The 22,643-nt window shown below is 45.0% G+C and overlaps 2 protein-coding genes, 1 long non-coding RNA gene and 1 pseudogene across 4 annotated transcripts; 2 read left to right on the plus strand and 2 right to left on the minus strand.

Annotated features, from left to right (window-relative positions):
* Nucleotides 1-363: 363 nt before the first annotated feature.
* Nucleotides 364-8,256, plus strand: LOC136513026 (cinnamoyl-CoA reductase-like SNL6). 2 transcript variants are annotated; one of them, XM_066507030.1, is made up of 6 exons: nucleotides 364-853; nucleotides 3,977-4,152; nucleotides 6,757-6,957; nucleotides 7,115-7,268; nucleotides 7,376-7,707; nucleotides 7,822-8,255. In XM_066507030.1, exons 1-5 carry the CDS (start codon nucleotides 613-615, stop codon nucleotides 7,690-7,692), a joined length of 1,089 nt encoding a protein of 362 aa, XP_066363127.1. In that variant the 5' UTR covers nucleotides 364-612; the 3' UTR covers nucleotides 7,693-7,707; nucleotides 7,822-8,255. The 2 variants fall into 2 exon arrangements, with proteins under 2 accessions (XP_066363127.1, XP_066363126.1); XM_066507029.1 differs by having other exon boundaries at nucleotides 7,376-8,256.
* A 1,310-nt stretch (nucleotides 8,257-9,566) lies between these two features.
* On the minus strand, nucleotides 9,567-13,593 carry LOC136513753 (polygalacturonase At1g48100-like; annotated as a pseudogene).
* A 5,036-nt stretch (nucleotides 13,594-18,629) lies between these two features.
* LOC136511350 (GATA transcription factor 15-like) lies at nucleotides 18,630-20,316 on the minus strand. The gene is given in 3 exon segments (XM_066505442.1): nucleotides 18,630-18,959; nucleotides 19,761-20,025; nucleotides 20,027-20,316. Coding segments are annotated over 3 exon segments (885 nt in total).
* A 1,809-nt stretch (nucleotides 20,317-22,125) lies between these two features.
* On the plus strand, nucleotides 22,126-22,643 carry LOC136514306 (uncharacterized). The gene is made up of 4 exons (XR_010773601.1): nucleotides 22,126-22,220; nucleotides 22,298-22,360; nucleotides 22,442-22,504; nucleotides 22,566-22,643. It is a non-coding gene; the product is annotated as an uncharacterized lncRNA (long non-coding RNA).

Raw genomic sequence — 22,643 nt, forward strand, 5'->3', positions numbered from 1 at the left:
GCGTAGCCTCTATCCGAGACCCACCTTCTAAACCAATTCCATATCTAACCTAGGGTTGCTTTCAACCCTAAACCAAAGTCTTAACCTCACTTGCCTCCCCGTAAACAATTGCTCAATGCGTTAGATTCAATTCCTTACCGAATAACATGTTTTGTTAGGCTCTAGTAGACTTGACACGAATTATTCTTTGATTTTCCTAAGGATCTATTTGCATGGACTAAACTGAGTCATTAGATGCTAAAAAAAGCTCCAGCTGATCTAAACAGTCCAGGTTATATAGGCTATTTTGTACTATTCAAACACACAAACAAATTATAAAAGTCCAAGCCGACCCGAGCAGTCTCGTTCTCGTTCACATTCCTTCGTTCCAAGCCAGCCACGAGCCGAGCGCCGCCCACTCGACCCTCCACACCGTAGAGCAGAGCACGCTTCTCCCAAACCCACCAGTCCACCACTGCATTAATCCGTCCAGGAATTCACTCCACGGCACGGCGACGCGGGGACGCCAAGGCAAAAAGGCAATAAGGCCAGCGGCCAGGCAGTGCTAGGAGGAGGCGTTAGCGTCGGCGGCGTCGGTGTCGGCGGAGGCGGAGGCGCAGAGGGGACGGCGGCATGGGGGTGCTGCGGAGCACGCAGAGCCTGGAGGCCGAGGTGGAGGAGATGCGCGCCGCGCTGCTTCTCCACGACGCGTGGGCGTGGAGGCCCGGCGGGGGCGCCGCCCGCGCCGCGGAGGCCGCCGGCGTGGAGGCGCGCACCGTGTGCGTCACGGGGGGCACGTCCTTCCTCGGCTTCGCCGTCGTCAACCGCCTGCTCCGCCACGGTTACAACGTCCGCCTCGCCATCGAGACGCAAGGTCAGTTAGTCTCGCCTTAACCCCCTCCACGGATTGGGCCCCGCTTCGGCAGTGAGAATCGTGCCCTGGTTGCTGGACTGATAAGCTACGCTCAAAGTACCGTGATTTACTGTAGGAGAAAAATATCGTTGGTTGACTGGAAAAGTAGGACTAATGAGCCAAGCTAACAGGACGTCGGATGCGTTTCTCGGCTCCTCTCATTTCATTTCGCGGTGGGACGTCTCCGGGGTTGGTTGCGGTTGCCGCACCCTGTTTCTGAATTGTGAAGGTTGTTTTCGCTGATGATTGGAAATGCGAACCGCTGCTTGGTCCCTCTTCCTGCCTGCGATGCTGCTGTTCAACTCTTTTGATTTGATTTAATTCAAAGTGGTCAAAATTTCACGGCGACTCCCTTCTCGGGCACGTGATGTTGAGCAATTTCAAGTTGAGTTTCGTAATGTGCACGTTTTGTTGGGAGTTCAAAAACGCGGTAAGAAAAAATAGGTTCGAGAGTAAAGGTTACTAGTACATTAAATTAGGCCTTGTATAGTTGCTCCCCTAAAGTTTACTGTATCTCCCGCCGAATGTTTAATACATTGTTAGAGTATTAAATATAGACTAAAAAATAACTAATTACACAGTTTGCGACTAATTTACGAGACGAATCTTTTAAGTCTAATTAATTTATGATTTGACAACGTGGTGCTACAATAACACATGTGCTAATGATAAATTAATTAGGTTTAATAAATTCATATCGCGTATTACTAACGGATTCTGTAATTTATTTTTTCATTAGTATCAAATAGTTCATACGACATGTGACAACGATATTGATACACCAAAACTTTACGTACTCGATTTAAACGAGGCCTTCTTACTGAACGTTCCCGCTGACTTCCGGTCTCCCGCTTGTACTACTTGCTTGTAGCTGGGCGACCGTCGTGGCGTTGTCCTTTTGTTCATCTCTTGTTTTCTATCCGTATGCTTCGGTGCATGCATGGTGCCTTGCCTGGTAGTGGTTTGGTGGAAAATTATCCATGGTTTGTTGGAAAGAAAATTCCAGACAAACCTTTCGGCCATTTATTGCCATTAATCCCTACCTGGCATAGAGTTTAGGCCCTGTTTAGATTCCAAAAATTTTCACCCCAAAGTATCACATCGAATCTTGCGGCACATGCATGGAGTACTAAATGTAAACAAAAAAAACTAATTGTACAGTTGGGTGAGAAATCGCGAGACGAAACTTTTGAACCTAATTAGTCCATAATTAGACACTAAATACCAAATACAAATGAAAGTTCTACAGTAGCCAAACAGTAGCCGAACCCAAAAAAATTTGGGAACTAAACGCGCCCTTAGAGGGTCTACAATTTGTAAGAATGACGGTTAATGGCTCTACGTTTTGTGATACGCAACAATGTTTTGTTGGCACAAGTTATTCCAGGTCATTAATTTTTTGTCCCAATGAGGTCGCCAGCAGTGATGTGTGCCCCAATGCTGACCCCTACGTACTGCCACCATTATGTAGTTTTAGTTGAGCATTACTCCCTCCGTTTCTAAATATCTATCGTTTTTCTTTCCGAGAAACAACTTTGATTAAATATGTATTAAAAAATATTAATATTTATAATACATAATTAGTATCATTGGATGGATATTTGAATCTAGTTTTTTAATAAATTTATTTGTAGATAGAAATGTTGCATATATTTTCTATAAATCAATTCAAAGTTATCGGCACGCAAATCGTGACGACAAATATTTAGGGACCGAGGGATCATAGTTGGTTACCTGGTCCACACAGTATGGGCACGTCACTTTTAGTCTATTTGATAACTTGATATTTCACCAATGAAGTTTTCTTGGACTAGAGGAAATTTGCGTAGCCCTTATGATCAAATTGAACATGTCACTCTCTTTGGATGGCAAGAGGCCAAAGTCATGCAAAAGAGATGTCCTATTTTTCTCTCCCACCAGTTCACTCCTTTCCCTGTCATGCCATATTTCTTTAGGGCCGGTTTGAAACTTAGTAATTTCACAGGAAAAAGCAGAAACATGGAAAAAATTCCCGCATTCCAAATGGGCCTTTTTCTCTGGGACCCCACTGAGGAGCATAAGAGTTGCATATCTGATAAGGTTATCTTCTTCATTAATAGTACACTGGTAAGTTATCCTCAACTTACCACCTAACCGAAAGGACCATTAAGGCAATTAATAATTTGATACTAGCTGATGCATCATGTCTTGTTCCTTAGCACCTTGTTATTTTTGAAATCTTGCCAATTAGGGTTGAATGGTTGATGAAAACCATGGAAGATGTTAGACACAGAGACATTTATGAAAGAAGAAACGTTTTTCCAGAGATGATGTTGTTCTGTTGTATACGTGTACAAGATTTTGCATGACATGCTGTTCTCGTTACGGGGTTGGTGATTTTTTCTGGCTTTTCTCTCCTGTAAAATTGAATTCATTTAGTGTGACATGATATCCTCTTTTCCTGTATTTTCTGGTATCTTTTCTTCCAATAAAATATGCATCAGCGCACTTTCTATGTTAAAAAAAGAAACAAAGTTGCACCAGTTAACATCAGCTTAGGCAGAGATAAATTGTTGATAATTTTACATGTTTCGTTAAAAAAATGATTTCTAATGATGGTATTTCATAATATTTGTTTGGGGTATACTAATTGGAAAAACAAAATTGATCATCAACTGTTTTCCCTATGGGAACATAATATTTCCAACTTGATTACTTTGAGGTGTGTCGGGACAGTTTTCAACTTTTTGGAATAGGAGAGTTGTAACCATAGCCTACATGTGTTCTTATCCAAAATCTTAGTCAGCAACAATGTGACATGAGAAAAAACTTCATTCACTCCATATAATGCTCAATCAGATAATGACTCATTGTAAGTTTCAAAATTGGGCCTCTTAAACAGAAATTTCCATTTGTGGTTTCCAAGGCTTCTCTGTTATTACTAGGGAAAGTAAGTTCTCGTGAAACCTAATATGTTACCATTGCTCAAAGTGCATGTTGTCATTGTCATGAACTGGAACATTCCTATTGCAAAATTGGTCTTACTAAACTTTCTGTCAAATCAAAGTAGCTATTTATGTGTTTTTTTTTTCTTTGCTATCGCAGAGGACCTTGACAAGCTGCGGGAGATGGAGATGTTTGGGGAGAATGGCAGGGACGGGGTCTGGACTGTGATCGCAAATGTGATGGACCTGGAGAGCTTGCATGAAGCTTTTGACGGCTGTGTTGGTGTCTTTCACACCTCGTCACTTGTGGATCCAGGGGGCATCTCCGGTTACACGGTGAGCTACTCAACCTGTGTTGGTTTCATCCTATATTTACTCAGCATCTAATTCTCTGAGCAGAAAATTCTGCCACAAAAGTCATACATGCAAAGGTAGGCCTGATGATAATTTTCTCTTATTTTCTTTGTCTGTGAAACAAGATCTAGTTTTGTCTTATATACTTTTATAATCCTGCTTCTCAATGTGCTGTGAAGCAGAAGTCTTTGTCTTATTCTTTTCGAGGAAGAGTAGAGATGCACATTATGGAATATGTAGGTGCCAACTTGATAGACAAAATTAATAAGAGAATTGTAGGCACTAATATTAAAAGTCTTAAATTGCTAAGAGGAAGACAAAAGGCTTATGTCATGTGTCATGGATAAAAATCAGTTGGATCATGAAAGTGAGATTTAAAATTTAGATCTAATAGTTTACATCACTATGCAAATTGCATTTTGTGATTGGAATGGAACAACCATGCTAAAATTTTGAGGACCAGGAAAAATAGGTTCTGATCTGTTTAAATAACCCACTCACTTTCTCCAGTAAGGTTTACGGTGTGGAATACAAACTAAGGATGGCACTCACACCTTAGAATGATCCTGTGAAATGGCTCAACTGAGGCCATGCGTAATCTGTGGAGTATGTTACTAGAAGCGCTTTCCTTGTTTTCGGTTTGAGAGCAGGAGAGTTCGAATTTTCTATATATAGGAACACTGACCTTTTGGTTGGCAAGGTGTTCCCCTCTGATGGTGAATCCTACCATCAACCATTGATTTAAAACTTCCTGAGACTACCGCAGTTTGATTTCCACAAGGCTTTGTGTATCTGGAGTATATTGACCTTCAGAGGTGCTAACTGATAACCAGCCTGATGTTGTCCTGTTTAGCTCAAGGAAGACAGTGGTGGTAGGTGAATGTTAGCAACTGCAAATACACCTGGATGCTGGAAATGAATTGATTATAGGTGTTCCAGTCTAACCATTAAATGGTTGCGAGTTTGTTGTTATGTTTCTTGTGCAAGTGTTCCAAAATGGAACTATCACACATCCACTCAGTTTGGTATCGTGGAGACTTCATGAGACCACGTCTGATGTTGCCATTGCCTTGCGCCCTTGCCTTACTTTATTAGCCTTGTCATAGATATGGAATCAACTCTTTCTTTCTGCACGTCACACATCTCTATGGCCCCGTTCGGCTTACCCAGAAACCGGCTTGTTCGACTTGTTTTTTCAGCCGGAATAGTGTTTTTCTCTCACACCAATTCAGACAGAACAGTGTTTTTCAGCCAGTATATTTATTTAAGCTGGATTGGAATCATGTCCCAAAACATCTTTTTGGCATACCATACCATGTGATTCCAAAGGATCGGCTGAACCGCAGAAGACAAAGTTTACAAGTTTACATGGTCTTTGCCTGTATAAATATGTAACCTCTTGTGGCTATATATAAGGTGGTGATCTTCGTATCATTTGAACATAAACATGAAAGGCATCTAATTCGTCTTTTGGTTGCATAGAAAGTTCTTCCAGTTGACAAACAGTATGAACATCTGGGCATGCCTCCCCTTTTTCAGTTGTAGTAGTTAACAGTGCTCTCTCTGAACAGCTTTTAAGTCAACAATGACTCAATATCAAACCCAATAGTTTGGTGATCCACTTTTGTTGCCCTTTTTATCATTCCCTACCAAATCTATTTTACTTTTGTAGGTGCAATTTTAAATATGCCTCTTAAATTGTTTGTATGATCATGAAATAAAGATATGCATTTGCATTTAGATTTACATTTCCGTAAGCCCGTTGATGTTGATCTTTCTACACACACGAACTTGCTACTAGGCATTAGCATATACAAAATGATTATCCCCCATGATCAGGAGGCACCGAGCAAATGTTGAAGCCATGATTGCTAGTTGGGCGGTCACAATCACATTTTGTGAACATGGACCCATAGGACATTAATATGCCAACCAGCACCATCATTTTCAACTGGAACAATAAAAACATTACTTCTATAGATAGCATGAGGCTGGGTCTTGTAATTCAAGTGCTACAGATAGTAATGGAAAACTTTACATTAAGAATACCTAAGAATAATATCCACTCCTGAGACACAGGGAGTGTGTGCTATATTCTAAAAAAATAGCCAAAAATTTTGTATTAAAAAGAGTTCCATTAAGAGGAAAAATGTGTGTGGTAGAGTATTAAAAAATATCAACGGATTGCACAGAATCTGTCTTTATAATTCTCCAAGCCTCAGAAAAAAAATATAATGCCAACTAAACTAAACTTGGCAACTTTTGAGTAACCCCAAGTAACTTTTTTTTACAACCCCAAGTAACCTTTGGATCACTATTATGCTATGCCTGCTACGTTTTGGTGTGTCTAAAATGCTCCATTTTTGGACTTTTTATTAATGGTGCTGATCAAGTATACCTGTACCTGGTAGCATAATTTACTTTTAATATTTACAGCTCTCAATTCTGCAATCAGATATCTGATATTTTAACAATTAACATTATACAGGTTTCACATACTTTGTATATTGTTCTATCTTCAAGAGCCATAACTAATTAACTCTGATGTAAAATAAGTGCCTTACTTGTGAATTTCAATGTCGACAGAAACACATGGCACGCCTGGAAGCCAAAGCAGCAGAGCTTGTGGTCGAAGCATGTGTGAGAACAGAGTCCGTGAGGAAGTGCGTTCTCACCTCGTCGCTCTTGGCATGTGTGTGGAGGCAAAACTACGCTTATGACCGCCGGTTCCCAACCACTATCGATGAGAATTGTTGGAGCGATGAGAGCTTCTGCCGCGACAACAAGGTGAGTGACAATAACATATAGCAAAACCACGACTGTATTAAACAGCGCCAAGTTTTTTATGGCTACAGCCTACAATGTGAAGAATCAGTCTCGTCATTTTTGTGGAACACGTCAACACGATAGCAGAATTTTAATGCTGGAGCCTAAACATTTGCAGCTGTGGCTGTCACTTGGCAAGACGATGGCGGAAAAGGCGGCATGGAGGGCAGCACGGGGAACAGACCTGAAGCTAGTGACCGTATGCCCTGCACTTGTAACCGGGCCGGGATTCCTGAGGCGGAACCCTACTCCATCCATTGCCTACCTCAAAGGTCTCCTACTCTCGACAACTATCTTGACTGGCCAGATCGATCAATAGCATCTCTTGATGACCATAGAAAATTCGAGCTCACCACATCTGCATCTTGTACGTTCGCAGGAGCGCACGCCATGCTCGCCGAAGGCCTGCTGGCGACGGCGAACGTGGGGAGGGTGGCGGAGGCGCACGTCCGCGTGTACGAGGAGATGAGCGGCACGGCCGGGGGCCGGTACATCTGCTACGACCACGTGGTCCGACGAGGCGAGGAGTTCACGGAGCTGCAGCGGCAGCTGGGGCTCCCGGGCAGGGTTCCCGCGACGCCCCAAGACGACGACCGGCCGCCGCGGTTCCAGCTCTGCAACCGGAAGCTGTCGGCGCTGATGTCCGCACGGCGGAGGTGCACCTACGACGCCTACTTCCCCGTGTTGTACGAATGAAAATGGTGGGGCCAGGTGAGGTGTCTGATGGTAGAGGAGATGCTGGAGTGTGAGTGACATTGTGCATAGTGTTGATTGCATCAATAAAGCTTTTCTACTCGGTACGTAGTAGTTCAATGTGTTGTACAGGTACAGCGTGACAAACCGATTGCGGCAGCACAGAACAGAATGGCGGCACGAGTGACACGTCACAACGGACATCAGAGCATCAGAAGCAGACCAGCAAATTTTGGGCGAACAGACCAGCAGAGAGCAGAGCTAATTGTGAGGACTCAGGAGATCCAATTCGGGGGTGAATGAGAATTTATAAGAGGAATCATCGTTGCATCACACATCCGAGAAAACACTTTCCTGTTCGTCTGGTGCAGCAGACTCGACTCGGTGGGGCACGCGGGCACGGAGATGATTCCGGTCCGGCCCAGAACACGAAAACCATCATTTAGCGAACAGAACACCTCGTACGGTGTTCCGTTTTCGTATATAAAATCGGATTTTAGTCCTTATAAACTTTTAAAACCCGTTTGTTTTTTACTCTACATGGTTTTAGATGATGTTTTGTCTAATATATGATGCCACATCAGTTGTTATACACGGCGCCATGTCAATTGCAAGGACGGTAAATCCGAGTATGTTGATAGTTTACTTGGGTAAATAGGATTCGGATATTTTCTTTTTTAAAAAACTATTAGAATATTTTGTCGAAAGAAATTAAATAGGATCAAGAATGAGGTGGTTACATGACACTTCATTATCAGCAAAGTCTTATGAAATTTTATATAATATGTGTCATCAACGGAGATTAACTATAATATATAATGAGAGAATCTGCTAGTAAATAGATATCAAAAGGAGGCTATAAAAATTTCAGATCATTCCAAGCTAGACACCATAAAATATAGCATGATTTTAGAAAAAAAAAACTAAAATCGATTTCATGTTTTTCTAAGGTAAATAATTTTATGAATTTAAAATTAAACCATATTTTATTATTTTTTATTGCATAATTTTTGGAAAAAATATTTATAGTCTGATTTATCTTTAAATTACCAATCTAGTCAAATCTACTCCTGTTTAGCATGGTGCTACGTTAGAACAGCCAAGTCTAAAAAATAAACGGTTTTAAAAGTATGAGTAAAATCCAACTTTATATGCCAAAAAAAATCGAACTTTGCGAGAAGTGAAAGTCAAGAAACGACTTTTAACAAACCTCTTACCTACAAGGCACAGTGGACCTTAACAAGTGCGGGAAAAAGGCAAGATTCTAATGGGCCAGACCCCTTTTGTGAATCACGATTCCTCCGCTACTCCACGCACCTACCCATTTCGTCGAGCACCTTTGAGTACGCGACCGGCGCGTGGCCATGTGGCCGACTGCCTAGATGATAAGGAAACATCTCGGCGCGAAACGGTCTTTGGTCCAGTAGATATTCAAACCCTGGAGTCGCACTTTTTTTCACAATTCTTTCTAGAAAATTTAAGGTATACATACGCGTGCGCGTTCAATGGTTACACACACCGAAGGCTAGAGAGGCTGAAGTTCGTCATTTTCAACTTCCAACCTCTTGTCTCAAAACAGCCATGACAAAAATTCTTGAAGGGGCTCCATGGGGCTTGAGCCCCCCACCTCCCCCCACCGCGAGATCCGCCCCTGCCACCGATGATCTCAGCTTCGCCACCGGTTAGCATCCTCTCCCGCTGCGGTTGTTCTAGATCTCTCAGCATGAAACGTTGCATTAATGCATCAAGTGACAGGGAGTTGAGGTTTAGGTTTAGGTTGAGGTCAATCCCTGAGTTGGCACTCTGACCCGATACCGAAGTACCGAACAACGGATAGCTGGATCTGTCACCCAACGATAGCTGCATCTGAAGAGAGAATAGGCTTTGCTACTTACTATTACTCCGTAATTATTTGTTGTTTACAGACGACTCATCCTATGTCACTCTTACCCTGAAGTATCCCATACATGATGCATCACTGGAAAATGGAGACACTGTGCAAACACTATCTTTCCTAGCAAGAGGGGAATTGGTATGTGCCATGGAAGCCACATCCTGATTCCTGATTCTGACAGTAGCTGCATATATGCACTATGCACAGTTACACAGCATCGCGCAAAGGGGTCGGAAGAATCACGACGACCGCCTTAACTGATGAACACCAGCAGTAACACTAATTCCCTGGATCGGCGTTTCAGCAAAGGTCACCGTCAGACAGCACGCTGTTCCCTGCTGGCTTGCCGATCTGCAAGCAAGATATGGGAGGCACGGTGGGGTGGTACAGCTCTCCAAACGCCTGCCAGCAGAAGGGGTTGTACAGGTGGTACTGTGGCACTAGCAGGGGCTTGAGTTGTATCCCGGTGAGAGTGATCTCCGAACAAGGCGAGCTGTCGCTGCACGCGAAGTGGGCGGGTTTGATCGTGAAAGTGCCCCTGATGTTCTCGTACTGAACGCCTGAAACGGCCACCGCCGAATGTCTGGTTCCTGCACGTCGTCTTGTCACAGTAGAATTGGTCTATTATGATAGGTGTCTGCACTTCTGAAACCTGTATGTTTGAGAACCTTATGCCCTGGACTAGCCCTGAACCGCCCTGTTTCAAGATGTCATCGCGTTTAGCTCGGTGAATGCAGCAGCAGACCAGGAGTTCTTGCTTGCTGGATGGATGACTGGAGGTGTCAGGTTATGCTTACCTGCCAAGTCTTGATTCTGACACCCGTCATTGTTTTGAACATTTTAACATCTCTTACAGTGATGTTGGATACACATGCCTTTGTGTTGTACCTCCCTAGACCACCAATGCTGATCCCATGCCCTGGTCCACAATTCACGTTATGTATGTTTACATCACTGCATCCTGTCTGTATGGAAACACAGTCATCACCTGCATTGCACATGCATAAAATTTCGTGTTAATAGCGAGTTTTACATTAAGAACCAGTTAAACTCTGGGTCGTACTAGTGTTTTTTGAGATTGCTCTGTTACTCCTGAATCTTGCCCTTTTTTAGAAGTTCTGCAGTTATCTAATGTAGCTGGTTGGCAGAATACGTCTCTTTATCTATTTAGTACATCAGGTGTCTTTTTAACTAAAATTCTTGTGAACTTGTTTACTGAGCAGAAAAGGGATCGTTCATATTGGGGTTGGGGATACGAGTCCTCTTAGCATTACCGCAAGCCAGGTTAGTGTGGTGAATGTTGACTTCTTTGGAGTTTTGCAGGTGTATTCCATCAGTGTTGGGACTATTCTCAGGGGAAGAGATGGTCAAGTCGTGAACCATGACTCCTTGACAGCTATCGAACTTGAGATGGCACTGGGAGCTGTTGACAATCGTTATCCCTGTTACTGTGACATTGGAACTGCCATAAAACCTCAGTGCCTGCATCAAAGTACGCAATGTTTTATATGCAATTACAGAAATGTTCAAAGTGCTGCAATAATAGTCTGCTTACCGTAGGTTTAACCTGTGGCATCTTGTCTAGCTCTACATAGTACTGTTGGAAAGCACCCAGGTAAGCAATTAAAATCGTTTTCACTTGTCTATAAGCAGGATGTTGTTAGATGTTCAGGTCTTACTGCATCGTCGTTGTCGTCATCATTTGGATCTGAATATGTCCACCATTCTTGCCCCCTACCATTTATGACACCACTGCCTTGGATTGCTATTCCAGTTAGCTTTGTGAATTCAAGCCATTGAAGCAAACCGGAACCCCACACTCTTGCACTGGTTTGAGCTAAAATAGTTCCATCTAGCTGCAAAGTTAGAACATGTCATTTGACAGCAGTACTCCTGTTATTTAGTTTGTTCTTCAGTTTGATAATATTTTTGTTGCATAATTTGCTGACTGGCCATAACAGTATCAGGAAACTGATCAGATATAGAGTGCTTGTTTTGATAAACAAATGCACATCCATTTTCTGCAGTTGGTCTTATGGTGTTTAATAGAACACTGAAAACAAATGGATACTGATGCAGTACTTAACAAATGATTTAGCTAGTTTCAGGCCAAGTAGTGAGATTCAGACAGCAATTCTAACACATGCCTATTTCTCTAGTCATGTAAGGACACGCATTACAGTTAGAAGTAGATTTACCTGGAATAGAATATTTGGTTTACAGTAAGGCCCAGAGAATGAGATTGGGCCCACAACAAACTCAAGTTCAGATGGTACAAGAACTGTAGATGCCTCCACCTTGCATGCTGCTGCCCATGCTGCTTGAAAGGCCTGTATAAATAGACAATTATTCAGTTAACCTTTTGGGAAAGGGCACTTCTCTGTGCCATCCATATCATTAATGGTGAGCCCATGTATCAGCACATCTGCACGAGACATAACTCCTTGCTCAAAATGGACAAAGAAATAAATATTACTTTAGGTTATAAAATGAGGGTAGTTTCACAGAATCTACTTTGGTTCATTATAAAAGATATCTATACTCTTGAAAATGCAAGGAAACAAAGAATTGACAAGAATCAATATATCCAATCTCCTTACTGAATTTGAGGGTTGTCATATCTTTGGAAATCACAAGGATATAACTGCTAGCCTAAACCTTATTCTAGGGAATCCAGGCACATACAGTTCTGCAAGTAAAACTATCAGAGGCTTGAACTCTTATGGACCATTGATCAACATGATTCCCATTTCTTTATCCCAAATAAAATGCAGTCCAGAATAATGCGTAAAAGACATGCGCCTTTCCAGAAATGCACCCAATCATATATGAGAAAAGACAACCTATGCACAAAAACCAAATCTAGGTTCTGGCGCCATATGCGCTTGTACTATCATGTGAAACTCTAACCTTTAAGACCAAATGGTGTTGAGCATTTTCCATAGGCTAATTCACTGGGAAAAATGTGTGACCATTTTCCCTAAAGAAACAGGAACCTCGGCCACCATGTCCTGAAGTGCGCTTACTGGGAATATATGATATCATCTTTTTTTTTAAAAAAAGGAAATTTAAGAAAATTTTCTGCGCGAAATGTGATCAGCGCGAAGCGAATGTCAGTAGCCGAGTGTTTATTTGAAATTCCAATATTAGGGGCATTCTAAAATTGAACTTCAAATTATTACGGTGGTACTTGGTTGGTAGCAATGTGTCTGCTAATGGACATAAGAGAGCCATTTGAGGATACTAACTGCAAAAGCAGAACTGAATATACCATGATGCCAGGAAAAAATAATCCAGCTCAGAATATATAGTCATTTGAGGATACTATACTAGATGTAAAAACGAAACTGAATATACCAGGATGCCAGGGAAAAAAAATCTAACTCAGAATATATGATGCAGGCGACAGAAGCGTGCCTACTGCCTAGTTGGAAGCAGAGCATTTTGAAGGCGGTGATGGTAACCTGAGTATCATCAGTAACTCCATCACCCTTGGCTCCAAACTCCACCACGTTGAAAACTGTATCTTGTGATGATGGTGCCGCTGGCGGTGAAGGTGTCGATGGTGAGGACCGCAGCGGCGGCGGAGGCGGCAGTTGGTATCTAGACCCACCGCTAGGTGCCGGCATTGCTGGAGCCTGGCTTCCATTGCCCTGGACAGGTTCTCCGCTCGGCGGGCTAGCAGGGGCGGTCGGGCTTGGCTGGTGTGGACTCTGACTCCCTTTGCCGTTCTGCTTGTGGGAACCGCTGCTGCTGTTCTTCGCTTTCCCTTTCCTCCTGAGCGCAGAGGTGGACGGTGCTCTGCTGCTTCGCCTCCAACTCCAGTGCTTGCCGCTCCTCGCGTCGCATTGATGAACGCCGGAGCAGAGAACGAGGAGGAGGAGGAGGAGCAGGAAGGTGAGACCTTTTAGCTTCTGCATCATCATCACAAGATTGTGTCTATCTCCTATTCAGGCAGTCTTGAGAGTGTATGTCTGTATGTGTGTGTGGAAGGAAGGAAGGCAAGGTGATATCCAGAGTATGTGGCTTTGAGTTTGAGGAGGGAAAGAGGGGGGGCGTTTAAATAATAACGAGAGCTTCAGTTCATAGCCTTCGTCGTCTCGTCCCTCCCTGCTTCAGCCTTCAGCAAGGCTGAGTGAAAGAAGGAAATGGCCATGGGACCAGGCGTCCCGGCTCACGTAGTCACGTGCATCTGTGTGGAGGAGCATTGGCTCGTAACAGCGTCACAGAGAATTGAAGGTGTCGTCTTTGTTTTCCTTTTGTCACTTTAGTGCATGAACATCTCGCAGTTTTATCACCCCTCGCGGTTTCCTTTTACCGCCGTCTGTCTTTTCGTGAGAATCGGTTGGGTGGAGGAGGAGGAAGGAATCGTCTTCAAGGCGGCACTGGCTGTCGCCACTTGATGCCGCTGCTGACAAGGTCTCTCGAGAGCCGGGGACAAGTGGACGTCGGATTCGGAAAGTTTAACCATACCGGTGATGCGTGTGCGCGGCTTGGGTGAGAGCATCGTCGCCGTTGTTTCTTCACGGAACCATCTCTTGGGCGTGGCTCGTTGGCTGGCACTCCTGGCAGAGTGGTTCCCTTGCTGCTGCCTCCGATCCACCTGATGGACCTGGAGCTTCCACGCCCAAATCGTTTGGTTTCCGTTGCGCTCGCGGTCGGTCAGGGCCTCAGGGCGATCGCTGCCGCGCTCGTCTCGTGGTGCAAGTTGCAAGGAAAAGCGTCGTTGGATCGGCCGCGCGACGTCGGCTGCGGAGATAGCGGAGGCGAGCGTGTGTCTGCGCCTCCAAGTTCTTCGATGGGAATGGATGAATTCGCTAGCATTTGGATAGGCCGTGAGCACTGCGAAGCTAGTACGTGGCACGGCTCATCGACTGCCACTGGGGCTAGCTGTATGTGGTCGCTGGTTCTGAAGATTCCGACATGTCCGGTGACCGGTGTAGTTTTGTTTTTAAGGATCCCCGGTGTACACATGGATAACTGCATTGCGTGCGTCTTCGTCTTTGGCCGTGGATCGATTGGGTTGGCACGCGTTTCAGTTCCAACTTCCAGAGCCACCGTGTTCCGGAGCTTTCCATGTTCGAGAACTCGGGGAGCCAGAACGCGAACGCGCGGCCTGAACGGACCAACAGTTGAGGCTGCTGCTGCAGGCTCTGGCTGGCTGAGCAACTTTTGTCTGTTCGCGAATCGGAAGACTTGACTGGCGGCGCGGGGCCTGGGCTCCTGACTCATCACGGGCGCCTGCTGCCGCCTGCCCGATTGGCCCGGCCGATTCCTGTCGCCTGTGTTGCCTCTGCAGTTGCTGCTACGTCGCCTTCTCCCTTCAGAAGAATCTGCATCTTTCTTTCTTTCATACTCCGAGAGCCAGAGGCACGCAGCAGTGCTGCTGCAAAGCACGTGACGCTTAGCGACGCCATGGTTGCCACGGGGCTCCGTAGGCTACTCCAAAACAGCTTTCCAGGCGCACACGATTTGCGCAGCAAACCTGGGGCGCGAGCGCCACGAACAGGCGCAGCGCACAGCACAGCCCAGGCCACTAGGACTGCGCATTGCCACTGCCCGGAGCCGCCTGTCCTCTTCCTCCAGCCAAGTTGCACCGGCGATGCATGCAGCGGATCCCCCGCCGCCAGGCGCCAGGGAATGGACGGACGCGGCGGCGTTGCCACTTGGAGAGGAGAGAGGAACGCTATGCTGCTGCTGTGGCGGTGTGACGGATGCGTGGTGCGTGATTGGCCTGCCTGATGGGTTCGGGTCGCCGCAGCCGGCACGTGCGCGCGTCGCAATTGCGTGCCATTCGCCGCCATGTGAGGAGTCACTCCTGCAAAAGCCGGCCATTTTCGACGCCGAGAGTGAAGGGATCGATTGTTAGCACTGGCAATCGCCTATCGCTAGCAGGAAAGGGTCCTTACAGTTTTCTCACAGTTCACCTCAGCCTTTTCGGTTAATAATGCCGTAAGGGCTAGTGTTAGACTGGTTTGGTGTGGAATTTAAATTAAATTTCACGTCAAACCACTTCAACACGCATGGATTGAAGTGGATATATGAACAAGACCTAAAGCATGAAATACATTTGCACGGTTAGGCAAGATCCAATTTTGGTGGTGCTAGCGCGCGCGAGAGAGAGAGAGGGTTGAAAGGATGCAATACGTCATAGTGTTTGCTAGAGGGCAAGCTAGTGAAGCACCTCGAGCCACAATTGCTAAAATCCAAGTTACCCAAGCACCTCCTCACCTCAAGTCACATAAATCAACTGGTACAAAGGAAAAGCATTGATGGATCCTTTTTGTCAGCCAGCGACACGAACTGATTGCTGAGTGTTCTATATATGGTGCTAGCAACTACTCATATGTTTAGATGAGATTATAAAATCTGGATTCTGGATAAAAAATAATCTCTGATATTTATTGATTTTATGCCCGTGTGTTCTAGAATCTTACAACGTCCGGAAGAGTTTCTAGGATCCTGAGTTTTTTTTATCTAGATTCTTAAAATCCGTGGGTGTCCAAACGGGACCTACTGCCCCTGTCCCATAAAAAGAGTGGACACATAATTTATGTTGGTTAAATTTTTTAAAATTTGACTAAATTTCTAAAAAAACGTCGACAATATTTATATCTACAAATAAATTTATTATAAAAATATATCCAATGATCTATCTAATGATATTCATTATGTACCATAAATATAAATATTTTTCTTATATATATTTAGTCAAAGTTTGAAATGTTTGATTTCTCGAAAAACGATGATGATATTTTTTATGGGACGGAGGGAGTCATGTTAGAGCATATGTTTTGCTAAACTAAAACTTTATCGCCATGTTCGCTTAGCTTATAAGCCGTACTTTTCAGCCAACGAACAATATTTTTCTCTCATAATAAAATCAACCAACAGTACTTTCAGCCATGGCTTATCAGCCAAACAAACAGGGCATATAACGTGGATCTCACCTCAGTACTAGTTTGTGTTCCAAAACGTGAACGTTGCTCTTAAATAGGCAATTGTACGTGTTTGGTCCATCTGTGAGCCCATGTGGCCGTGTTCAGTGACACCATGCCGTTCGCCCATCTCACCATATAACCCGAAAATTTTGGGCCAAATAGTTCGGGTATTTGAAAATTCAGATATCGCAAACTAATCGGAATCGAGCGTCTGTATCTGTACTTAGTAATTCGCAAAAAAAAATGTAGAATGTAGTGCTATACGGCACACTTGACATATTCTAAAATCTGTTGCACCTAAAAAGCCTTGACCGCTTTCGTCCAAAACCTCTTGGTGCGCGTGCCTCCTCCGTCAAATTTCGAGTGCAGCGGCCTCCGTCCTGCGCGCGCAAATCCCTTTCCTGTGCCGAACGCCGCTGGCTACGCGGGTTCCCAAAACCGAGTCTCATACGTGCGCGCGTCCAAAAAATCAAACCGAAACCGATACTCCCAAAACTTCGACGCGTACGTGCAGTATATAATAACTTAGGCTGTATTTAGTTCGTGAAATTTGAAAATTTGACTACCATAGCATTTTCGTTTTTATTTGGTTACTGTAGCACTACGTTTTTAAGATTTGATGTAATAACTAGTGTAGCATTTTTAGGAAACTTTTTAGAACTAAACACAGCCTTAACTATCCTCGGTAAAAAAAAAAAGAGAGAGAACAAAGCGGACGCTCAGCCGGAGATAACTGGGCTGACGCCACGGCGACCAGCTGCGAGGCGCGCCGACAGCCCAAAAAGCCCACACGCGCTCCGTGTACGTGCCTGCCACAGCCTCTGGAGGTTTACGTGCCTAGCTCGGCCTCGGATTCACGGAATTGGTTTTGGTGCACTAACCAAGGTGGAGATGAAATTTCAGAACGAGGCGTTTCTTTAACTTTACTCACTCTCTCCTTTCCAAAATAAATATCGTTACATGCCGAACAAACTTTCTTAAGTTTGTGTCTTTGAAAATAAGTTTACTATAAAAATATATTCAACATACTATTATATATATATATATATATATATATATTTGATCAAAGTTAAAAGTGTTTGACTCCTTGAAAAGCGAGAACGATATTTATTTAGAGACGGAGAGAATATCTGTTATTTTACCAAATCGACTCAGTACTAAATCTACTCGGTGATACCAAATCACAATCCCTCCTCATGCGTCCACGTCTGATACAAATCATCCTCCACTGAAAGCTCACGCGTCCATGTCCTATCCTGTTTCAATACCAAGACTGGATCCACGCATTCACATCCGGTATGAAATTCTCGCAGCTCACGTGTCTGTGTGTCCAAATACTGAAGTTTAGTAATATATCTAGTTCAGATAATAAATATGAAAAAACGAAAAAAATATATATGTTATACGGGCGCGGCGTTAGCGTGCCTACCGTGCTAGTTACTAACATTAGATAGCTTATTATGGTGTGCCGTTTTTTTTTTTTTTTGAGAGATAGTACAGCCCAAGTGTAGTACAGTACAGGCCAGACCGTGATTCCAAGCGCGGCACATGGGCTTTCGTGGTTGATACGTACATGGGCCGATTAAAAATTCCAGCCCGAAATAATGGAACCCAGCCCAAACTCACCGTTATCTGCCGAGCCACCAGAAATCCAGGATTCAGGAGATGAGTCACGACGACTGACTTCGTGTTTCTCAGTAGTTGCTGCCATACATACCTGAACCGAACCCAATCGCCATGGCACGGAGCGTGGAGTAGTACTCCTGTGTGTTGACTTGCTGAGCCACGAGTGCCGGCTATGGTCAAAATCGCATCGAATCGAGCATGCATACACACGCAGGTTCAAATTCACATTCGCGAACAAAAGAAAGGAGTACGGAGTGGTCAATCCGATGGACTGAATTTGAATTCCGCGATGTACAAAATGCATGCGTGCTGGCGTGCCGCCCACCGTGCCACACCCTACACGTTCCGAGTTGCATTAAGCCGCGTGCAAAGCGTGCAACAAACCGCCCACACGCACCCCAAAAAAACGTTACACTTGCACCCCTACCGAAACAGACAGGCAGGCCTTCGTCAGTTTCATTTCCACACGAGACTAGTAGCTAGTTGTACTGGAACAAGGTGGTCCGCTCCGACCAGACCGCGGCCGCCTGCGCCGCCGGCGCGACGACGTCGAGCCGCCACGCGAGGAACTGCGGCGGTACAGCCTCGGCGTCCGTGACGTCGCACGGGAACGCCAGCCCATCGCAGCCGCCGTAAGGCACGGGCGCCGCCCTCCCGGCCGCCGCCGCCGGAGCGCCGTAGTGCGCCCGCTGCGCGAAGTAGCCGCACCCGCCCTGGTCCATGGCCGCCGCCGCCGTCGCCGCTGTCGCCGTTGCCGCCGCACGCCGCTCCTCCTTCTTGAACCTGATGCCACAGGCGTTGCACAGGGACTGCATGCATGCATCACGGACAGCAGATACGCATCGGTCAGCGAACTCGTATAGTAGGACAGGAGTATGCATGGCAAGCTCACGAATGCATTTGCATGGGGGTAGGGACGGGGACGACCAAAGTGTGTCCCGCTGGCATATATGGGAGACCGCGCTGGTTTTCATCTCAGCCCTTGTTTAGTTCGTGAAATTTGAATTTTAGGGCCGTAACATCTTCGTTTTTATTTGGCAAATAGTATCCAAACATTGACTAATTAGGCTTAAAACGTTCGTCTCGCAATTTCCCACCAAACTGTGCAATTAGTTTTTATTTTCGTCTACTTTTAATGCTTCATGCACGGGCCGCAAACATTCGATGTGACAGGTACTGTAACAACTTTTTGGATTTTAGGATCAACTAAGGGCTCATACAACAAATCAGCGATATGCAGCTATGGCTTGAAGGCCGTGAAAAAAAAAACTGTCAGTGGCAGACGACACGACGCTGGCTCATGTCGTGCGTGTGACCGTGTGTCACGTGACAAGTTACGTCGTGATGCGATGCGATTCCTTCAGTATATGTCATGTTCACACGGCCTTGTTTGTTCATCCATTAGAATTTGCTAGTGCACTTAACAATCCCTAATTTTTGCTAGTATATGGAGTAGTTAGCATAATTTTAGTTGCATACTAGTATTAGTACACTGCAAGTGGTGCTCAGGATGAATGAAAACTGCATGGATGCTAGCTACTGCTAGAAGCCTTGTTTCAGCGTCGTTTGGGAAAGATTACAGGCGAGGAGAGGAGACGCAAAAGGCAAACCTTGGGGCCGCGAGGTCCGTTCCTCCACAGCGGCGTGGACGATGTGCCGCAGTTGGCGCAGCGGCGGTCCACGAGCATCGGGTCCTGCCCGTGCCCGGCGCAGGGCACGGCGGCGCTCTTGTTCATGGCGGCGGCGGCGGCGGCGGCAGAGGGCCTACTGCCGCCCTGGCAGCAGCAGCAACAGCAGTAGGACTGATCAGCGGCGGCGGCGACGTCCCACGACGCCGACGCCAGGCATGCCGGCCGCTGCTTGGCGGTCATCGGCGGCGCGGCGCGAGGACGGCGTGCCGAGCGAGAGAGTGCAGTCGACGGAGCCCGTGGATGAGGAGGACGGGGACGAAGGGGAGGTGGTGACGGAGCTGTGGCTATCGTCATCGAACCCGTCCGCCGCCATCGCCACGTGCGCGAACTCAGCCTTGTTGTTGTGCAGCGGGAAGAAGAGCGAGAACGTGGTGGAAGCCGCCGCCATGGTGTCGGGGGCAGCGGCCGCGATGCTCTGGTGGTGGCGGTGCTGCTGCTGGTGCTGGTGGTGGCTGCTGGTGCAGTGGCGAAGCATGGTCCGCAGCGAGACCACAGTGCTGGGTTTTAAAGCGAGGCGGCGGCGCCGAGGAAGAGGAGGAGATCTGGAACTGGGATACTGGGACGGGTGGTGGACGGCAGTGGTGCTAGTGCAGGAGCTCACAGCTAGGCGAGCCAGCACCAGGCAGGGCTAGCTAGGATTTATAGGATCAGATTCGCTGTGCAGAGGTCGATCTGCTCTGCTGCTCGCCTCGTTGATGCTGCCAGGAAATTAAGGTGGTGTTTAAATCCAAAAGTTTCAGAAATGCTAAACAGCGCCCGGTCGTTTTTGTTGTTGCTGAGTAACCGTTTTTTGGCCGTTCGATGTGATTTTTTTTTTTTTGTTCTGCAGCGTCCCATCTGCTCTTTGTCACGTGCTGATGGGCCATCTGCTCTTTGTCACCTGCTGATGGGTTTGTTTATGTGACATGTGGGCCCAGCTGAGTACGTTACTGTTTTAATTTTTCGGGAGTCACGCCTGAAGTTTTGGCTTCCGTTCCCCCTTTCCCATTTCATTTCGCTTCGTCTTCTTCGAGACAAGTCGGCCGTCTTTCCCCTGTCGTGGCGACTCAGCGGCCCCCGGTCGTGGTCGACTCATTCTCCGGCGGCGTGGCGACTTGCAGCTCCGCGTCTTTGTCGAGCTAAGTTATCTCATTTGCGCGCCCTTTTCTGTGTTATTCATTGTGTTCCGGCGATGTGTGGAATCTGTGTTTGCTTAGATCGGGCGTTCGATACCCCGTCGATGTTGTTTTTTCTGCGCAGATTCTAGTCTCAATGGCAGTTGTGTTTCATTTCGTCGTCTAGGGTTTCTCCCATAGTGGTTGTTGCGGGGGATTCAGTTTAGTTCGATGTTGGATATGAGAATCCCATTCTGTGTTGAGTTTTAGGAGTTTTTGGTATTCTCTTTGTGTTTTTGGGGTGTTCCATGCAGGACACCATGTTCATTTTGTTTGATTTTGAAGTGCAATATTTTTGTGAGTACTAGCTAGTATTTGATCTATGATCCATCCATCGTTTTTGCCTTACTTGCCCCGGTTGGTAGGAGTAAGGACCTAGCTAGATTTGCTTACTTGCTGCTAGTATTTCGCCCACCTGCTCTGCTCTGCTAGTCTGTTATTACCTACCTCATAATATTTTGCCTCCCTGCTCTGCTCTCGTAGTTTGTTTTACTGTCATTTGGTTATGGTTGGTGACGAATGCAATGAAACAATTTGATTCGTCTTAGCATGCACCCCCACCACTAACACAAAGGCAAGACTCTGTTGTCATTCCATTTTTAGTTTTCAGTTTCATTTTCAGCGTTTTTGATACTTTCAAATGCTACCTCATGCCTGAAATTGCATGGGTTAGTTTATTGGTATGTCTTTGGTTTAGTTTAATTGCAGTTACCTGAACACCAGTTACCTGTTGCTTGATTTTGCAGTTTTTATTTATGTATGCTAATTCATTTTTTTTTGTTTTATTTCCATTAGATGATCTGCAGTTTCTTTTCAGTCTTTAGTGTTTTATATGTAGGTTAAATGTTCATAATTAGTTTCAGTTTGTATTGGAGAGGGAAGAAGAGCCTGATTAAGTGTTTGAGCTTTTCAGATTGTATAAAGTATATGATTTTTTGTGGTGTTTTGGTATGTTTTTTTATCTAATTAGGGTAATTCCATATATGTGTTTTTTCAATTCAGGATTTCTGTTTTTTGGTAAAAATGGACTTCATTGTTAGGCACCTATTTTTTCATCAGTGCAGATTTTTCCAATCTTTTTTTTTGAAGTGGCCTGCATTTCTATTAGTCCTTTGACTCGGTAGGTTAACTTTTTTGTTCTAATTTTTTCAGGTATCGATGGCTGATAGGAGCAATTGTTTCCGTGTAGTTGAGGAAAGTACTCTAGCAGCACAAGGTCACAAAGGTTTTGAACCTGTCAGTGTGTGTTGTACTAGTTGTATGAGTGATAAATATTTTGTTCTTTTTTTGTTTTGTTTTTAGTCATTCATTTCTACTGCAAATATCAATTTGTTGGAGGAATTTCTTGTTTTTTGCGAATCCAAGGTATTTTTTCTGCACCCCCCTGTTTTTCTGTTTTTCATTTTTTGGCTCGTGCATTAGTTTATTTTTTCTACATTCTTTTAGAAAATGAATGAGGCCAATGAAGTCCCCCGAGAAGTTAATGGAGTTTGTAATGATCAAGATAAGGTTTGTTTTTTAGTTAGTTTTTAATCTCTGTTGTTTAATGTATTCTTTTTTCACAATATAGGCTAATGGTGAATCAATGGGATTCAGGGAGAAGCTTACTATGTATTTTGGTGATTTTTTGCCTGAAAATGTAATTTAT

This window comes from Miscanthus floridulus, chromosome 16, assembly GCF_019320115.1.
Source record: "Miscanthus floridulus cultivar M001 chromosome 16, ASM1932011v1, whole genome shotgun sequence".
NCBI classification, from domain to species: Eukaryota; Viridiplantae; Streptophyta; class Magnoliopsida; order Poales; family Poaceae; genus Miscanthus; species Miscanthus floridulus.

Excerpts from the sequence above, each read along its gene's own strand:
- LOC136513026 (XM_066507029.1), top strand. The coding sequence starts at position 613 with ATGGGGGTGCTGCGGAGCACGCAGAGCCTGGAGGCCGAGGTGGAGGAG. Across the intron at positions 854-3,976 it reads CCTCGCCATCGAGACGCAAG|AGGACCTTGACAAGCTGCGG; the intron begins GTCAGTTAGTCT and ends TTGCTATCGCAG. Across the intron at positions 6,958-7,114 it reads GCTTCTGCCGCGACAACAAG|CTGTGGCTGTCACTTGGCAA; the intron begins GTGAGTGACAAT and ends AAACATTTGCAG.